General features: G+C 40.9%; 3 protein-coding genes across 4 annotated transcripts in view; 2 read left to right on the forward strand and 1 right to left on the reverse strand.

Moving 5' to 3' along the window:
* Positions 1 to 995: 995 nt before the first annotated feature.
* nectin1a (nectin cell adhesion molecule 1a) lies at positions 996 to 13,815 on the reverse strand. Of its 2 annotated transcripts, none has more exons than XM_020598667.1 (10): positions 13,450 to 13,815; positions 6,308 to 6,420; positions 4,245 to 4,503; positions 3,569 to 3,686; positions 3,213 to 3,394; positions 3,005 to 3,122; positions 2,757 to 2,908; positions 2,505 to 2,637; positions 2,332 to 2,395; positions 996 to 1,743 (listed from the first exon to the last, which is right to left on the reverse strand). In XM_020598667.1, the coding sequence occupies exons 1-10, from the start codon at positions 13,496 to 13,498 to the stop codon at positions 1,558 to 1,560; spliced, it is 1,374 nt and encodes a 457-aa protein (XP_020454323.1). In that variant the 5' UTR covers positions 13,499 to 13,815; the 3' UTR covers positions 996 to 1,557. The 2 variants fall into 2 exon arrangements, with proteins under 2 accessions (XP_020454323.1, XP_020454322.1); XM_020598666.1 differs by having other exon boundaries at positions 996 to 1,875.
* A 1,245-nt stretch (positions 13,816 to 15,060) lies between these two features.
* Positions 15,061 to 17,035, forward strand: LOC109959377 (thy-1 membrane glycoprotein). The gene is made up of 4 exons (XM_020598669.1): positions 15,061 to 15,259; positions 15,938 to 15,995; positions 16,143 to 16,466; positions 16,581 to 17,035. Exons 2-4 carry the CDS (start codon positions 15,959 to 15,961, stop codon positions 16,676 to 16,678), a joined length of 459 nt encoding a protein of 152 aa, XP_020454325.1. The 5' UTR covers positions 15,061 to 15,259; positions 15,938 to 15,958; the 3' UTR covers positions 16,679 to 17,035.
* Positions 17,036 to 18,598: 1,563 nt separating this feature from the next.
* bud13 (BUD13 homolog) overlaps positions 18,599 to 19,941 on the forward strand; it is a 4,292-nt gene continuing 2,949 nt past the window's right edge. The window contains exons 1-4 of the mRNA XM_020598532.1: positions 18,599 to 18,778; positions 18,970 to 19,057; positions 19,518 to 19,602; positions 19,689 to 19,937. Coding sequence (XP_020454188.1) covers positions 18,639 to 18,778; positions 18,970 to 19,057; positions 19,518 to 19,602; positions 19,689 to 19,937 — 562 coding nt within the window. The 5' untranslated portion in view covers positions 18,599 to 18,638. The remainder of the gene's footprint in view (positions 18,779 to 18,969; positions 19,058 to 19,517; positions 19,603 to 19,688; positions 19,938 to 19,941) is intronic.

Consider the following 19,941-nt stretch of genomic DNA (forward strand, 5'->3'; position numbering starts at 1 on the left):
TGGAGGCCACACCAGCCTGAGCTCTCAGATACAGTAGTGATCCTGTTTTTTTCTTGCAAGCCTGCTGTGCAATGAGAATGCAGCTGAAAAAGGGAAACATTTGAAAGAGAAAGACTCAGACATGCTCAGAGCTGCTGCTGAAGTGGAAGCTGAACATCAAAGATGAAGAAGTCTATGAATGCCCCATGAGAGCTGGACACAGATGAACCACCCAAAGAGCTGGGAATTCATCAGTACACAATGGCAGCTTTAGACACACAGGGCAGCCTGGGTCTCTGGCAGAAACGATAAATAATACCAGAATGCATGAAAGGCCTTTGTATTGTATATTTCTATGTGTGGATACAGTGGGTTGTGGAGCACAATATGTGTTGAGTCATTATAGGCCAGTGGGGTCTCATCAATCCCAGAGTGATGGAAATGTAATGTAACCACCAACCCCATTTGACTTGTCTCTTTATTGTAACTGCTAAATGCTCCACTGTGTTCAGCAGCTGTCTGTCTGCTGCTTGGTGCTGCAGTTACCGTACAAGTAGCCTTTTCACTGAAAATAGCTGCCTGCACAACTATAGCTTCCACCAGGAAAGCAGAACCAAACAGTAAATCTGTGAGCCATAAACACAATGAGGCTAAAAACACAATTAGCAGAGTTGTCTTTGATAAATTACCACTAGAGTAGCAGACTTGTAGCTATTAATGCATATTTTATAGTGAACTTCTAAATGAAAATGAGACCCGAATACAATTTTAGATTGCTGCTATTTAGGGTAAAGAAGGAGTAGAAGAGTGTGTGGTTTTTGAGTAGTACACCACTGATGCAAATTTCACAATTGTTTTTATTTAAATGCTAAAAATTCAAGGTTCATCCAACAACCAGTGTCAATGAATACTAAAACCTATAGATACCACAAATAAAACATCAATTTCATAACTTGACAAAATGTCTTCATTATATAAAAATGGTTTTCTTTGTAAAGAAAAATGTAAATGATAATGTAAATGATACAAAATACAAGCCTAGGAAAATTATTATATCAGGACAGGAGGTAAAACCAAAGGTTCAGCTTCTCCTCAGTAAAGGGATTGTCAATTTGTTCAGTGCAGAGAGAGAGAGAGATAGGGAGAGCGAGAGAGCACGATGTAGGGATTCAGCTGTATCGAACATTAAGAGCTGATCCCATCCATTCACTTTGAAGTTAATTCCCAATCAAATTGATCTTATTCCAATCAAAGTCAAATCATCTTTATTTGACCTTCATGTAACCTACAACGTAACCCAAAAATTGCTGGCAAACATTTAAAACATGCTTCCACAATGTTCCTCTATTCAAAGATTACATAACACAGTAACCAAAGCCAAAAGAGAGAAAGTCCAGCAATAAAAGCTGTATTGTCCTTTGACCTCCACAGCTGTCCACGGTGGTGCAGACAGTGGAGACACTGCCTGACAGTCCAGGGTTAAACATATGTTTCCAACCCCCTCTCAGGTTCAGTTTCCAATCAGGTCATTTCATCTGAGCTCACTGGAGTGGTTTGAGTTTGTAACATGATGTCAGTTCAGACGTACTGCTCTTTGGGAAAAGTATATGCTGCCACACCCAGGGGAGGAGAAGACAGGCCTGGTACTGAAGGGTATTTGAAGATGGTTTCAGTGTGCGAAGGAGGGGAGAAGGTGTTTTTTGACACGGTGGTGCTGCTGCTGCTGCTGCTGGTCACCATAGGTGGTTGCGAGTGGTAGGGGTGCTGGGGGAGAAATGAGAGAGGAGGGTTGATGGGAGGAGAGTAGGGCTCTGGGTAGTCATCCTTGTTACAGGCCAGTCTGTAGCTCACATAGTCCGCTGTGTTTGGAAGCTCTTCATAAAGCCGTCCTGAATGCTGGGGAGAAATTACCCAATATACTGTATGTGCTTATAAAGAGTACACATAGGAAATGCCTTCACCCCATTTGTTGACCTCAAGGGTGTACACAGTATGTATTGGTCAGTAACACTAAGTGTAATCAGAAACTTTGTTATAAGAAAACTCCACAGGGCACCTTTAAAGTACTGTCGCACCAGGAAGTGGGACAAGGAAATATACAGTATCTGACATCCTACTCAGATTGTACTAAAATGCGGTAATGTTGGTTGCAGTTATTAATGCAGTTGTGATCCAGCCCCATGCATTCTTGTACATTATATATACTGTAGTATACTATTAGCATACATATTTAATTAATCATAATTATAATGATGACAATTAATTTGTGCAAGAGTGAAGAAAAAATAGATCAAATTTTGATAGATAGATAGATAGATAGATAGATAGATAGATAGATAGATAGATAGATACCTGGATATCATCTCCTGGTCTTTTCCTTATGGGCTGGGACAGTTTTCTGGATGGGGAATCATTACTGATCAAAGAGAAAAGGAAAATAAAAGACAACAGGGAGTTACAAACCATTCTGGGACAAACATGTAAGTGAAACAGAAGGAAAGAGCACTACTGGACTGTTTACGTACGAAGAGTCGTCTTTTCTAGTTCTTATTTTGAGCACCAGGACTGTAATAGTAATGCCCATGAGCACTCCAGCGGCCAGTAATAAGGCAATTACACTGATGACATCACTCGCTGCAATTTGCGGTAGTGGCTTGTCTACAGAGAAAACAATAACAACCATGTTCCTTGCTTATAATAGGTTTGGAGGTACAGTTAAGTGTCAGGCAGGAAAAAATGTACATGTATGGAGAAGTACAGTAGTGAGGTAAACGTACCTAGAATACTGACCTCCACAGAGGCCGAGCGTGTCCCGATGCTGTTGGTAGCATCGCACACATAGATACCTTGTAGATCATATGTGACTGGTCCTTTAAAGGTAAGGATGCTGTCTCGGACCTCAACATTGCTCGGCATGGAACCATTAATCCTACAGAATATACAGAAGATACAACTTCCTGTACTGTATATAAGAAGTGCAGTAAGTTGTGAATATCTTTAATCAAACAACCAGAGCTGTACTCACAGTCTCCACTGATAGAGAGAGACCGCGGGGTTGGCATCAGCTTGGCAACTCAGCTGGACGTCCTCTCGGTTCAGGTACCAGTTTCCATCAAACCCATCCACTGAAACATCTGGTTCATCTGGTGCACACACCGATAACAAAAATAAACCTGTATAAAATAAAACTGCATAGTTATGTGGTCGTTACATACTGTATAAAAAAGACTTACACTGAATATCGAGGGTGACACTGTCAGTGAAGACCTCCTCATTGTAGGTCGAGACACAGGCGAGCGTCTCCTTGTGTGTTTCTTTGCTGGGAGTCAAAATGTAGTCACTCTGAACAGTGAATGTCCCATCTGGGTTTCTATACTCTTGAGTGCTCACTTCTCCCGGCACCCTCGTCTCCCACCTGCTCACACCAGGGAGGAAACAGAGGTACATAGATGCATACAGTATGTGCATATACACTAAACAGAATGGTTTAGTGTTGTCACTATGCAAACCATGTAGTAAAAAGAAGGATGAAGAGAAAAAACACTGCTTGTCTTTCACTGAGTTACACATAAACATACAGCCCACACACCTGATGGTGCCAGGAGGTTTTCCATTAGCAGAGATGCAGGTGGCCACTGGTGTTTTCAGACTGGATGAGCCAGCCACCAGTGTTGGCGTGGACAGACTCATCTGAGTTGTTGGACGAACTGAGGAAATAAAAGCAAACAAAAACACAGTTTAAATGCATATTGTCACATAATGCAAAATACCCCCCGATTATTGCTCATCCCATATAATTAGTATTGAAAATCTAAAATAAAAAGATGAAATGAAAACAATTAAAAATGTTCATAAATCACATTTTCACAGTGTTACCTAACTTATATAACATACAGCATTCAACAAGAAGTTTAATGCTGTATATTTGTTTTGATTAATTGATTCACTGACTAATTGTTTCAGGCCTTAAACACTTCTTCACTTTCTTGCTGAAAGTTAGATGAAAAGATCAATAACAGTCTCATGTCTGATCCTTAAATATGATGCTGAAGCTGCAGGAGAGGGTTCATACACATTTCAGGCAGTGACTTAACAGAATAACAGATCTTCACCTCTGATTGCTTCAAAACTGCAGCTCACATTTAACATCATCTCTTATACTGTATATCACATTTCATACGACAGCCATAGTGCTTCAAAAAATATGAGACAGTGACAGTCCACCTGTCCTTCTTGAAGACCAGCTCATCACATATGTGTCATACCATAGACAGTGAGGTTGACAGTGTTCTCTCGGTTGCCCGCAGGGAACGTGGCGTATTCACAGATGTACGTTGCATCATCAGATAGTCGGAGAGAGGAGAAGGTGATGGTGGTGTCTTCAAGAGTAGGGGTTCGTCGCTTCACTGCTGCATTCTTGAAGGTGACACGGTCCCTGTAAGACGGGGCCACGGACACACCCAGGGATGGATTGGCAATCGCCACGTTCTGCTTAGTGCCATTAACCAGTTTCTGCCAAGTTACCTTGAAAAAGAAGGATGGATGAAGTTGAAGGGGTTAATGATTGAGAAAGACAGGGTCTAGTCTGAACCGGGGGCTCGTAGTGCCACTGTAGGTCTCATGAGCCGCAGATGTCTGGATCTGTTGCCTTAATTGAATAATAAATAAACACAATGGACAAGACCATACTGAACCAGCTTACAGGACTTACAATGTTAAATTATTGTTAAGACGTAATATTCTGGATTTGAATGAATTTGAAAACAGGAAGAAACACTGATCCTTAATATTGATTGCCATTGAAAAGTCCAGGACAATTTGTATCAAATTTGACATGTATGCTCAAATGCGTCAGATCTGAACAGTGTTTCTATGTATTTGTTCCTAAATGCCTTTTGTTTTTAAAGTATCTTCTAAATAAGCAAAAAGTATTATCAGGTCTATATTGCCAATGTAAACAGTTGAACTCCAGCTCCACTTCCGGTAACTGGCTCTTATTTTTACCTGACACTTCCTGTTCCACCCTGTTCTCACTCCAGTAACTTTACTTCATCACACCAACCATCCTGACCTGTCCTGATTGAACACGCCTGTGCATGCCCTCTTATAAGCAGCTTCATCCCTCAGAGAAGCTGTCAGATTGTCCTGACTGTGTATTCAACTTTCCAGCCATTCTGTAGTGCTTGTGCCTTTGTGTAACAGGACCAGAACTTTGGATTTAAATCTTGATTATGCCACTGCTTCGCCCCTGTAAGACTGTGAGTAACATCTGACCTTTGACTATGTCTCAGCCTTGCCTCTGAAAGACCATGAACACCACCAGACCTTTGGATTGATCTGACTGCGCTCCTGCCTTGTCTCTGAAAGACTGAGTAATATGAGGCTTTTGGATTGAACTCTTGACTTCTCTGCTGCCTTGCCCCTGTAATACTGTGAGTTATAGTATCTGCCTCTCTGGATTACTGTAGTCACTCTGCTACTGAGCCAGGAATCCTGCCTGTGGAGGAAGAAGTGTTTTCTTTACTCTGTGCCTTTTGTCTACTGACCGCGCCTTGTTCCTGAAGCAGGAGCACCTCCACCCACACCCAAGTGACACCAGAGCCAGTCACCCACCTTGCCGGCTCTACACCACTACCAGCACTCATCCCTCTCAGGCTCATTATTGTAAAAAAAAAAAAAAAAAAAAAAAAAAAAAAAAAATTCATTACACCCAAACTGTGATACTGGCAATTTAATTGGGTTCATCTCTATTGGTGGTGTGTAGTTTTCACATCAAACTGACAACAGTCCCTTAACAGGCAGATATATACAGACACGTATGTAGGAAAAAGCCAAGACACTTGAAGAGACTAATTGCAAAACACCTATCCAAAAGCTGGTAAGGTGTGAAAAATATGAAGGGAAGGTGAATGCCTCAGTTATGGAGCCATTGTCAGGACAGGTCACCTTTTTGTTTTGTAAGGACATACAATACGTTGCTAAGGTTGGATGTCTCCTCTCATCCCCCCTCCCTGCTGTCAGTGCAGTTTCTTTCCCTGTGTGTCTGTCATGCACTCACATCAAAACACCATTGACATCCCAGTAAAGTAGAAATATTTGCCAAAAGCAGGTTTCTTTGGCAAAAATGTAGAGAACTTGCCTTCACTGGGATTCATCTTATTTCTCAAATCAAGTTAATCACAGCATGTTTAGGGAACTAGATGGTGTTTATGCTAATGCTTCCAAGGAATTTTGGCATGCATTGAATATAATTGTAATTGTTTTTTTTTAAATGTTTTTCGCATATCTAATCTTGGGTGTGACCGTGTTCAAGTGGACGACTGAATACCTGGGAGACTTTGACTGGTGGGGAGCTGTTGATGAACCGACAGCGGAGATCCACCTTTGAGCCAACATACCCCCACGTTCCATCATCCATCTCTACAGTCTGGCTGATTATTCCTGGTGGAGTAACACAGCAACAACAAAGACATTACACTCTTACCTACAAATGCATACATGTTGGAAGCATCGGAGTGCCATGCCCTAACATGCTTACAGTCAGCACAGTGTGTCCAGCTTATGAGGTGAACTGAGCTATTAAAAATAATACATTGATTTTAACTGTAGGACAGGTGAGTCGAGATCAAAGCTGGTGGATTAGTGAGCTATAGCTAAGTATGATTTGCTTGGTTCCCATTGACTTACTGGTCCCCTTTAGCAAATCCACTTCCTGAGTTGCTCATGTTTGTGAAATATATATAGCAAGTAACACTGTATTTAATCTAGAGGGTTAATGAATAATATTATGCAGGATAGAGAACAGTGATAGCACACAACTCACAACAGTGGCTGCTCTCATTCACATACTATACACACAGAGAAATCTTTTATGATTGATATCCCTTGTTGTAAAGCAAGCCTTGGATTTAGTTAAATCTGATTTGGAAAAGGCATCATTCATTTCCTCTACAAACTTTATATCAGATGGTAACTTTTGTGAAGTAGGAACCATTTAAAACCACAACGGAAGGAAACTGAATTCAATAGAGAATGTAACTCATATCCAGGGGGGTTCCCAAGCTTGAAATATTGTCCTTTTTAATGGCAGAATGAGGCGCCATAGCTTGTGGTTCATTATCTAATCCAATATTTCCATGTTCTAAATGGAGGCATATTGATCGACCCATCCATATTCTAGTCTAGTAGTACTGTATTGGATGAGCAACTTTATAAAGCACTGTGAGTGTGTGCGTGGGTCACACAGGAGGAGGAGGCGGCCAGCAGTGTGAGTAGATTACAGCATTAGGATATTAAAGTCCATCTCCACCAGAGAATTTATGGTCCATTTGGTGTTGTGCATATGGACAGCTCACAATTTCAAAATGTTTTTGCTGAAATATAGTGTGTATTTGTTTGTGCATGTCTTGACTACAGCCAATCTGATGGAGAAGATCAAAGGACTTCAGAACCTCGCTTACCAGCTGGGCTTAGAGGAGTGTGAGTACTGTACATGAAACATTTGAGTTTTTTTGCCTTTTTTGATCAAACAGTGATTAATAATTTAAGTGACAAATGTAAAAATGCACAAATAATAGCTGTAAAACAAAGTTTGCCATGAGTCAGTTAGTTACCACTAGATGATGCTCAAGGCTTGTTTTAAACCGAGGTTGTGGATTACACAGCAGACGTGTGTGCTTTCACATAAATACCCAAACAATTTGACTGCATATAGGCTTGTATGTTTTTACCCGTAGACAGAATAGATCATGTAGAAGTAGGAACGTTTACTATTTAGAATCATTTATCGTTCCTGTCAAGCGTTAAATAATTAACTTAAAAGAATGGATTTAAGTCAATCTTATTAAATTTGAAAAGGTAAGAAAACAAGGGTATGCCTGCAGGAGCCCATACAACAAGTGCTCAAGGATTTGATTGTATGCAAAATCTAGTTTTTAATCCAGTCCCCACTGCCTCCATTGTCATAATCTTTTTGGAGTGTGGATTAGAGAGATGTAGCTAAGTGCTCATATTTTCCAAGGAGAAAAAAAAAACGTTTTCAAAGCACACAAACAGTGAAGAATTATGGTATAGCACTCTTCTTACTGAGATGGAATGTATAAATATATATGTTCAAGTCAGTTAAAGGGCCTAAAGAGATGCGGATGCAGACAGTGAGCAGTAGAAATCTTGGATTGTGGCCCTTTCAGATGATAATGAGTGTACTGCTTTCTAAAAATGTCCATAAAGATGGCGTGTACATACGAATCAAATTATATCATACAATGTTTTGAATGTTTTTGATAAAATTTGAGAGATACACAATTAGAAACTTTTTAATTATCTAAAGAGATTATCAGAATCCAGGAAAGACTTTGACCTGTGATATAATGCACAGATATCTACAGAGGAGTCACAAAAGTACAGAAAAGACTCTTAAATACAGGCCACAGGAAGCATCTCTATTTTGTGCTTGTGTTATATTTGCATAGACCAGATAATGCCAGTTTATTTTGTGAAAGAATTGTCTAATCTCCCTGACTTCTTTAACCCCGCACAAGCATGTAATCTGGCTGGTATAAAGATGTTAGCTGTCATGGGTGCAGAGCGACAGGCTTTGCAATCATGTCATGTACCTCGGACTGACGGGACACAATGATGGTTATTATTGGTGTCGGAGCAGCCCTGTAATGGGTGCCTGTTTAATGTTCTCTGGTTTAATTTTCTCCTTTTCCTGGCTGTCAGGAGAGGCCTTGTAAATCTCAGCTACTTTTTCATCATGTTTTTGCACTCTTCAGTACCCGTAAACAAGTCTCCACAGAGGCACCGCAGAGCAAGGGCAGGGGACAGGATTTACTGCCCCTCCCCTTCAACATGTGGACCATTAAAGAGGGAGCTGGTTAATGGGCAGAGCACAATCAAGCAGCCAAATTTCACCCACCCTACTGCAGTGAGAAAGGGGATGTGAATCAGACATTATTACAGTGTTACCCTATACCCAGAATACACAAGGCTTATGCCTTTTCTTGAACATTGTGTATATATTGGTATATGCCTATATTTTACATATATATTGAAGTGGAGTTAAAGTGAGGATGTGATACGCCCTAATGTCCCCCACCCCTTTCCCACTCCACCCAGCGCCATCTGGCTATGTGATGCTGGCCCAGTGTAGTCCCAGAGGGGTTTGACGCGTGCCTCTTCCTCAGTCCCCAGCTGTTACTCCGCCCCGTGATGAATGCCCCTGTCCTGGGCCACTGAGCACAGGCATCAAGGCCCAAGTCTCTGGGGAAAGCTGAGGGCTCTGATAAGTGCTGTTATTGGAGGTAATTGAAAGCTGAGTGTTCCTTTGGGATGCATTAGAGAGCTTCAGCTATTGAGACAGAGATGGGGAATTTTGTATGTGTGATCTTCCTGGACCATAGTGCTTAAGTGTGAAGTCTGCAGTTATAGAAAGATGAATTTCAACGACGCGGGGACGTCCTCCCGTGGGCCCACCCCCTGCAGGAGGATTCGTAAGGGGCTGGTGCACAGTGGATCGGGCAGCAGTCGAAGGCAGGGACCCGACGACGACGACCCGATCTCTGGACACGGAGACTAGCCCTGGGGACATGGAATGTCACCTCGCTAGTGGGGAAGGAGCCCGAGCTTGTGCAGGAGGTTGAGAGGTACCGGCTAGATATAGTCGGGCTCACCTCCACGCACAGCTTGGGCTCTGGAACTTTACTCCTTGAGAGAGGCTGGACTCTCAACCAGTATTAATCTTTAATGTTATTTAAAATGTTAATTATAATACTAAATGCCTAGTAGGAGTCATATTGTTTATACATGTTCTATGAAACAATAAACCATACGTTATTAAGAATCTAATTAGTACATAACACAGCGTAGTGCTTAATTAGCTAAATTATTATTATTTACTCCTAGCCATGGGCATCGCTGCTAGACAGTGCCATCACACACACACGCGTGGGCACACCATTGGAGAAATGACAACACAATTGGACAAATGAATGCACATGCATCCATGGCATAAAATAAAGCTAATTTAATCTGTATCAGTTATTCATTGATTTTCTTTTTTTATTATTATTAATACTCTGAAAAGCATTACATTTTGACTCTGGTAGGGGTGACACCAGGGAATGGTCGATCAGATTCTGGGGTGGCTGGTGACACACCCGGCCACCTCCTGGCTGTGCCCATGGTCCAAAGGTAACAAAACTTGCCTACTGGCAACTCTAGCTTCATAATTACCTCACAGGTAACAGAGTAGTATCAGTCTTCTCATCTAACTTTCAGCAAGAAAGCAAACAGGCATACTTCTGATGCCTTCTGAGAGGAAGTCTGGGGTGTGTTAATAGTCCCTCAGCCACACTCTATGCACATACACAAGGTGTTTATTTGATGAGAGCATAGAAAAACATACTTTGTGAATACAGAGAGGCTTTGTTAACTATTCCGGTTGCAAGTTCACGCATAGTGATCATATGCACATATACACTTATCTCGTTTGCCCAACATCTCTCCCAGCTTCCTCTTTTCTGCTATGTCCATTCACATTCTTCTGTTGTTTAGACTATAGGAAATGACCTCACCAGTCCTCCTGACAATAATCTATAAACAGTAGCACACAGACAAGAGAGACCATGGGAATGCAACAAAACAATGGCAATATTGTTTCACACTTGAATGTGCAGTGTGTGAGAACAGCAGGTGTATCACAGCAGGGTGCTGGGCTTTTGGCTTGTGAATGGATCCATCTTTCTTCATCGCAATCATTAAGTGACAAACTATTTTTCATTTTTCTTGTCTGTATGAGTTCAACAGAGACACAGGAGCAGGTACAGCTGTGAGCTGCTGGGAAAAAGATGTGGGATTTCTGAAGTTGAACTGTGGTGGTTTGAATGAATTTATGTTTGTAAGCATAGCCATTACTTTTAAAATAGACATAATATCAGTTTAATGGTACAATATGTCTGGCCTAATTCAATACATAGCTGCAAAAGAGAGCAATAGGAAGAGCACAGAGCTGTCACATCAGTATTACTAATATGTACAAGTATGCCTCATATATGAGGCTGACATTGTCTGCTGTGGTCCTGTTATTAACAGTTTGTTAATCACATTAAATTAAACAAACCACATTTTCCTTCAGCTTGTCACACTTATAAGAAGGCCACCGATACTAAAAACTGGACTTCATGCAACACATGAGAAACTGAAAAACAGAGGGAGATATAATGGAGAGGGCAGAGTCACTGTTTAATCTTTAGGCCATCAAATCTGTGATTGACCTGGGATTACACACTGTGTTTGTGTCTCTGGCCTTGTGATTTACAAGAACAGACACACAATGGTTGAACTAAAACCTATGGGTTTATAACTATGGGTGGCAGAGGTTCAACTCATTTATACTGTATACCACTACTGTGGCTAGACTGTCATTTTGCATGGTGGCTCTCAATAGATTTCAAAGCATGCCAGCAAATATAATCACTCATTGTTGCAGATTGGGTTGCTGCATGTGTACGTGTTTGGCTGGTGTTCAGTGTGCAGCTCACAGGATTATGATGACTGTCACTGCTGCATCTCTGTTTATTGAGATGAGAGGAAAATATAAACCCAAGAGGGCGACAAGATGAAAAGAAATCAAGAAAATGTTTGTGGTGGATGATTGGCTAACAGAGAGACACTGAGGGGGGGAAAGGGGGCTTCAAATTGGCTGACTTTGGAGAGGTACACAAAAGAGACACACAAAAGAAGAAGAGGACAGAAGGCCTGTGTGTTTGTGCTGGATTATTTTTGTAGGGTAGTGTCTGTGTGTTCCAGCTGTGGACAGTGGATTATGCTAAACTTCACGAAGATGTCTGTCAGTCTGTCAGGAGGATTGCAAACTTTTACAGTATGCAAAGGTGGAAAACATATCAGTGCTCGCCTCAACCTAGGGGTACACTACAGAGGTGTACAGACCTGTAGATGTGCTCAGCGTCTGCAACAGCCAGGAGAAGACAGAAACACTACAACAAGAGTGAGCAGGCTGGGAGCTGGTAGCGGTCATGTTGTTACACACCTTCTGTTCTGTGTGCAGTTCTAATCCACTGCTCTGTCCTTCAGCATATCAATCTCACACACATGGTGTGGCCTCACACCCACTAGTAACAGATACACATGTATGCACACCACCAAATTATTGCTCAACTGGCACAGGGGAGTTTGCCACTGACTGAGTGAAAAAAGCAATCACAGCAAATGTCAGAGCAGCTCGACACAATTGCTTTTGTCATTATGTAATATGCACAACATGGCCACCTCCCTTTTTATTACATGGCCACGACTCTGATGCCAGCTGTATGTTTGGCCCCGGCTTAGTGTGAATACACCGCTGCACCTGTTACAATGAGGTAAGAGTTAGTCCATTCATTCAAACAGACACACAACACGGTAAGATGTGGAGATGCCATCTCCAGGTGAAGCAGATGAGTACAACAGTGCACCTGCTGACAGCAGCTCGGTTCAGTTAGACACAGCGAAGCTTGGCCTGACTGAAAAATACATCAGCTTGTTGAAATTGTCAGACTTAAATTCTGCATTGATTGGTATATGACCCATAGAGCTAAGGGAAATCAATTAATAGCAAATTAGTTTCAGAGATGTCATTTAGATTGAATGTGAGAGAAGCTGTCAAAAGTCACACTGAATGAAGATAAAGCTGTGCGATATATATATAACAACAAGCATTAGTGAAAACAGCTATATCCTACTATATCTATTGTGGACTAATTTATTCAATCACTCAACCCTTATTGCTGAGTATTATAAATCATTTATTAGCAATTAATAAGAATCCTGGGTTGCCAGGTAATGAAAAATCTTACTAATATTTGTAACTGCAGCAATGACAACCATCCAACGGGATTTTTCACAAAGTGTTGTTATTTTTTGTTTGGAAAACCTTTATAGAGGATGAGTTAGAAGCCTTAACAGTGAAAACCTTTACTGCCTGTACATAAACAAAAACGATGATATAATGAGGGTGATAAACCTTTAGCACAGGTGTAAAACAGACATAACAGAATATACACTATTGCCCCCGTATATTCATAAATACAAAATCATTTATGAAAAATAATAGACTAAAATTAAAAACATGTTTGAACTGCCATGCTTCTATAGGATATGGACGGTTGAATGTGACGTTGGTAAATATAAAGAGGATTTGGTTCTATGAGTAATATTTTATGATTTCACTACTGATTTCCAGGTAGTTTTTGTCTGAGAATTTAGGTGGGTTTATGTCTACTGAAGACTGAAAGAGCATACTGTTAGGCACATGCTCCTAATACTGATTTGTTGCACAGTCTTACTTTCAGCCGCTTCCCTCTGTCTGTAAATAGTTCTTTGTGACTGCTGTTGCCTTTCACCTGGATTTACATCACCAGTGTCACATCACTGTTTTTAACAGGTGCCAAGCACAGCAGAGAAGCCTACCTGGAATAAAGCAGGTTATCAGGAATACCCAGAATCCGGTGTTTTCCATGCCCAAACCAGTTTTTCGTTGCCAGCTTCTTGATGTGGTTAAATTCCCAGCGTGCGTTTCTTTTCTGCCTCCTGCCTCCCGGGTTGAACACACGACAGCAGGGTCAGCGTCAGCACCGTGTGACCCAGTCCGGTTAGGTCTCCATGTGCGCGACGCCCCCAGCTCCTCACTGACTCTCGTCAGCCTGAAAACACCTCTCAAACTCGTCTCCGCGCCTTGTGTCACTTTTTTTCCCCACTGTAATTCCGATTTTCCTGTGACTGGTAACAGAGCTGCAGTAGTCTCTGTCCGGCTAAGGCTTGTTGGGGATAAAGCAGCTTAACGCGTGGGCAGATTATTTCCGAGATAGCCTATCTCCACATTTTAAACAGCAGAGTCAATAAACAGAGGGGCCCAGACAGATGAGTAATGATAGCGGTCCTGGTGCCCCCACCCGCTAATGAAACTGAGATTTGTTCCCTAACCTGATTGACTTATAAATAAAAAATACAAGAAAAAGTAATGGCACTGTTTGTGGTTTCCTGGATTTCTGTATGAATTGGTCAGTAAAGAGATGAACAGTCACGACTGTTTGTGTTGAGTCAGTTTAGAAATATTGTGTTTGTTGATATTTGGGACTTTGGTGAAGATCCGATCATATCCAATCCAATTTATACAGAAAACCAGGAAAGTGCAAACATGCTGATACTTTTTCTTGGAACAGTAAATGGATAATTAAGGAGCTTGCTAGCTGTCATGAGACAAAAACTAATTTGTGAGCATGACTAAGTAATTTGTGATCTTGAATTATTTAACTTGTGCTCATGGTTTAATACGTTATTTGATTTGGGTCCTCTCCTCTCTTAGAGCAGCACACGACTTTGGAGTTGTATTTATATATTATATATTTGATCTATTCTGTAGAAGCATATATAGCTTTAATATTAAAAAAAAAGGTGAACATTGAACAATGCAGAAAACTTTAATATTTTGAAACTATAGTGTCACAGTAGTTTTGGTCAACCACTAAACTGCAAGCTATAAATTTGCAACCAATTTGCCTGGTGAAATTCCTTTTATTGGCCTTTAGGTGGAGGCACTGAGCTTTTTTACATGTGCCATTTGGTATGACAGTGCTAGAACTTTCTGTGGTTCACATAGTCATCCTGAGATGGCATACATTTATTCTGTGCAAGTAGTGAGATACTGTTTAATATTGTTTAGCATAATAAAAGGTAATTAATATTTTCCCTAGAGATACTGTTTAATATTGTTTAGCATAATAAAAGGTAATTAATATTTTCCCTAGAGATACTGTTTAATATTGTTTAGCATAATAAAAGGTAACTCTAATCCCATCATTCATAATATATTTAGAGCAGCTTTAAAAGACCCATGGAGACTCCAACACACACAAGGCAAATAAGGACAGGATAGCTTTGACAATGTGACAAAGCTGAGAGGAGAACCAAAGAGGAAAGGAAACAAGGTCATAGCACCCTGCCAGTAAAGCGATGACGCTAACTGATTTTTGCCTCAGCCTGCCTGTCTGTCTGGTGTCCTCCATCAGGCACTGCAGAGCAGAAAGACGAATCAGCGCTCTCCAGTCCACCTTCATCCCTCCCACTCTGTCTCCACCTCTCAGTATTGCCCCTAGTTTGCCTCAGAAGTGTGATGCTCTGCAGTGCTGTACACTGAGGCAACAACCACCAGCTGTTTATTCACCATCCAGACAAGAGCAGCAGACAAGAGCTGCTACATCATCCAGTAGGCAGACAAGAGGTAAGACTTCTCAAAGATGTTGAGCTGCAGCTCAGGGAATAGATATGAGTACAAGGGTCATATCAGGCTGAAACAGAATATGCTATGTAGGTACGCATGGCATGAAAAAAAACAACAACAAAAAATGTATGTGCAGAGATACATAAGCATCAGTCTCTAAATTAACATTAAATAATAATTATGTAATAGCAGGCTTAGGCTTAAAGACACGAGTGTGTCAAGGGCATTGGAAAAATGTTATGAAGTAGCAAACAGGAACTAACAGGGAAAGGAAAAAAGGCATCTATGTCATTTTTAACTTCAAATCATGTCCAGTCAATAGTTTTGGCCACAGGTGGACTCTAGTCACATTATGGAGGCAAAAGAAGGCATTGATAGCAAATTAGGACAGAGCATCTCAAACTTATCAGCTTGTAACTCAATATAACATGTTAGCTGCATAAAAGGAATCATTTTGTATTATCAGTTAGCTCCCCTTGGTATCTTTTTGTCCTTTATTGCCTCTCGACTATGAATGATGTCATGACCTCCCTCAGAAGAGAGCGCAGAAGCAGAAATGGCTCAAAACTCAATTTGGCATGTCACTGTGAGACCACAGAGTGGTCACATTGTATTTTTTCATGATCCTCCTCCTAATTTGTTATTCTGTCTCACACCTTCTTTCTTTTTCCTAAAAAGTTGGATGGGTGCTTATCCATCATGCTCAAGTCTCTGTTCGCGTACGGAGTGCTGGGAGGTGAGAATCTAAGAAATGTTTTTGTTCTGGCATATGGAGACTGCTGTGTGTGTGTGTGTGTGTGTGTGTGTGGGGGGGGGGGGGGTCTGAACTAAAGCTTTAAACTAAACATATCTCTCTGTTCTTATTCATTCTCTTTTGCACCAGTGTTTCTGATCCCAGCAAAGTGTGATCAGATCTCAGTGTGTGTCAACGATACAGACCTGAGAGTAGACTGTCGGATCCCGCCCACACCAAACAAGATCAGCAGCTATCACTTCTCTTTGGCCACTGAAGGCAAAGAGTTCGTCATTAATACTAATGTGTCCGGTTCATCGGCAGAGACCCGGTTCCAAGGCAAAAGCTATGTGGTGGAGCTGGAGCCCAAAGGCTACAGAATGATCCTGGAGGATTTCAAAGACAAACTCAAAGGCAGCACCACCTACATGTGCAAAATAAATGCGCAGACTGCCAGTGTCAGTGTAGAGAAAGGTAGGTGGACTGATTGTGTGTGTGGATTCAATGAAGTGAGCTTGAGATTAAATGAGTGTGGAGATTTATTTTCTTTTTTTCAACTCTTTGCACTCTGCTTTTCTTCCTCTCCAGAGAAACTTGTCAAGTGTTCAGCTGTAAGCCTGTTAGTGAAGAGCTCCTGCTCCTGGATCTTTTGCCTGCTGATTTTCTTCTATCACTCACACAGCTAAAGAAAGAAACAGGCCTGTGCTGACACACACATGTAATGACGCCTACACATCTGTTCGCAGCCACAAACATCCCCACAATACCACATGTTGAAAAGATGTTGTTAACAGCTTGCACCTCTGTATCTCCTTCTTGTGTTTTCTTCCCAAAATCACTGAAACGGTATTAAAAGGTTTTCATAATGCACTTTGATGAGACAGAATGCAGATGACTCAGCAGAAATGTTTATAGCTGTGCTTTTTGCTGCAGATGCACACACTGCATTGTTATGCGTACAATGGCACGAAGTAACTTGTTGTGTAAATATTACTTTGCAAGCTGCAGCATTTGTTTTCAATAAAGGGGTGCTATTAAAGCCAGATGTTGTCATGTTGTGAAATCAATGTTCATGAGGCAGAACTGGGACCCAGATAGGAATGATAAGGTCCCACAGGAAATTGAACTGCTTTTTAATGTTATGTCATGCACATATGCTCCATTATGTTGAACCAAAGTGCAGCTTACTATATATAAATAATTGCAGTTAATGTGTTGGATCATTAGAATTGCACATTTAATGGATGCTTTATAGTACATCAGTAAGTTGCGCAGTTCATAATGTGATCTATAGTGCACATAATAAAGCATACACACCCCTTGGAAGTTATGTTTTATTATTTTACATTGAATCAAAGAAAATTGTATGCGACCTTTTTTGTTAGTGATCAACTAAAAAGACCATGTCAAAGTTAAAACATCTATGCAAAGGATTCTAATTTAATTATTCACCAGCTTTAGGAGGACACACCTAAATCATCACTGGTGCAATGAACAGACCCTTTTCACAGCAGACATTTTTGCCTTGTCTCAGACTTTAATTACATTAAAGATGGCTCTTTTCCATTTAAGATTTCCAGCAAGCCAAGCCATTAAGCCAGTGTGCACAACAACAGAAGGGAGGGCTGTGGAACTGGCAGAACAAAGTGATGTACAGCCATTGTTAATGTTTTTAGTTAACCATGTGCTTTTCCTGCTGTGACTTGTCAAAATGTATGCTGTGGATAAAATGTCTGCTGGTTTTTGATTTGGCAAGGTAGTATTGTGGCAAAACCTCCATCATAATCACAAAAGAACACTGTGAAGGTTGGTTGCAAGAAAATGTTCCAAGTGATGTAACACTATACTTATCAGTAAGATAATCTATAAGAAATGGACAGAGAATGACAGAGCTGTGAGTCAGCTGTCCTCAAAAACTAAGTGAGTGTGCAAGAAGACTGGTGGGGTGGGGTCAACCATGAGACCTGTGATGACTCTGATGGAGTTACAGGCTTCAAGATTGGAGAGAGTTTGGAGACAACATTTGGCCAGGTGCTATGTTAGAGTTATAGCAGAAAAAGAAAACTACTGCCACCTGAGAAAGTCTCACAGGAATGGATTAAAAACACCAGCATTAACAACTTGAGATGGCTGAGTCAGTGCCCTATGTCAATCAAATCTAATCAAATCTAGAAGTTGTGGCTTGGCTTGTAAAAGGGCTGCTCACTCACAAAGCCAAATGCAGAGGCTTGTCCACACAGACTGCTCCCAAAGGTGCATTTACTAAATTCAAGTATTTATTTAGCATTATTTCAGTATTTCAGAGATCTGTTTTCACTTTGGCATTAAAGTATCTTGTTTTGGTTATCCTTGTCCAAAAAGCCACATTGAGTCTACTTTGATTCATTGGTGCTGTCAACATCCCTTTTATAACATAAATGAAGATAAATATTTTAGTTTCAAATACACCCGCATTTGCTCATCACATTAACAATTAACTTCAAAAAGACAAAACTATTCACGTGAGGTCTTATCAATTTTACTCGTAGACAAACAATAGTTTTATTATTCCTTTCACGTAGCCTGTTAAAATTGGCAAAGTTGATAGTTCAGGGAAATGGATGTTTATCATGACCCTCACTGCGATCCGTAGTTTCCGACAACATAATGGCTACTTTCAATAGTAGTAGCAAGGGACCAGAGCTATCTAAAGCCGAGTACCTAAAACGGTATTTATCCACTCGTGAAGATGTCAAGAAATCAAAGGGGAAACTTAAAAAGAAACGGCAGAAGGTTCCCGAGAAAGGGTGAGACCGTTGGATCGTTTTAGCCAAGTTCTTTCCAGGCAGATTGTGTGTTTCTTAGCCGTGAAACTAACGCTAGTTAGTTGAGGTCTGTGTTGCTGTTTGGCAACGCTCACTGCCTTGAACACTAAAACACCAGGTTTTGAGTAAAACAGTGTGTGTTTACTTAACATATTGTCCTTATCTCATTCAAGACTTAAAATTGTAGATGATGACATAGACTGGAAACAGATGGTGAAGGAGGAGAATGATATTGAAGAGGATGAAGACGAAGCGCCAGTGGTATGAACCTACATTAGCTTAGCTTAGCTGGAGTCCGTTTATTCACTTTCTTATCTCCTTGATTTCTCATTCATGCACACATTAATTGGTGGAGTTCTTAAATGTTTTGTAATACGTTAAAATAGAGCCGTCTTATGTATGGCGTGTCTTAATTTAAATCAGGAATAAACGCCAGTGAAATACAAACATATTTCAAAGGAGTGGGCGATATGGGTACAGACCTCGAATACTGATATTGTTATTTTTCGGAAAAATCAAGATGCATCACCACATGATACAAAAATCATATCCAGTATTGCTTTAACATAGTCTGTTCACCTCATTGATTTACAACATTGCTGTAATGCATGTTGTTGCAGGTAATACCAAGGCATAGATGGTATGGTAAAAACAATACTGGAAGGCAAATTCATATTACCAAACCTTGTCATGAACCATAATCTCCTGTGTGCCTACTCAGATTGCTGAGGTAATTGACGATCGACCAGAGGAAGTGAAACAGCTGGAGGCTTTCAGAACAGGCAACAGATGGAAAGTGGTTGGGGGTAAATTGCATTTTTGAAAGAAACAAAGAGAACCTGTGTCTATGTAGTAAACAAGATCATTAATTACTGTGACTGTCTTCTAATAGCTGATGAAGATAAAGACACAGAGGAAGGAAAAGGACATCAATATCCAGAGTCTGTGACATCAAACAGAAGTTGCCATGACTCGCCAGAGTGGTCAACAAAGAAAAGTAGACATGATCCTCCTGTCAAAAAGGCCCGACATGATTCTCCAGACATTTCCCCTCCCAGAAGAGGCCGCCACGATTCTCCAGACGCCTCCCCTCCCAGAAGAGGCCGCCACGATTCTCCAGACGTCTCCCCTCCCAGGAAAGGCTG

The sequence above is a fragment of the Monopterus albus genome, unplaced genomic scaffold (genome assembly GCF_001952655.1).
Source record: "Monopterus albus unplaced genomic scaffold, M_albus_1.0 scaffold38.1, whole genome shotgun sequence".
In the NCBI taxonomy this organism is placed as follows: domain Eukaryota; kingdom Metazoa; phylum Chordata; class Actinopteri; order Synbranchiformes; family Synbranchidae; genus Monopterus; species Monopterus albus.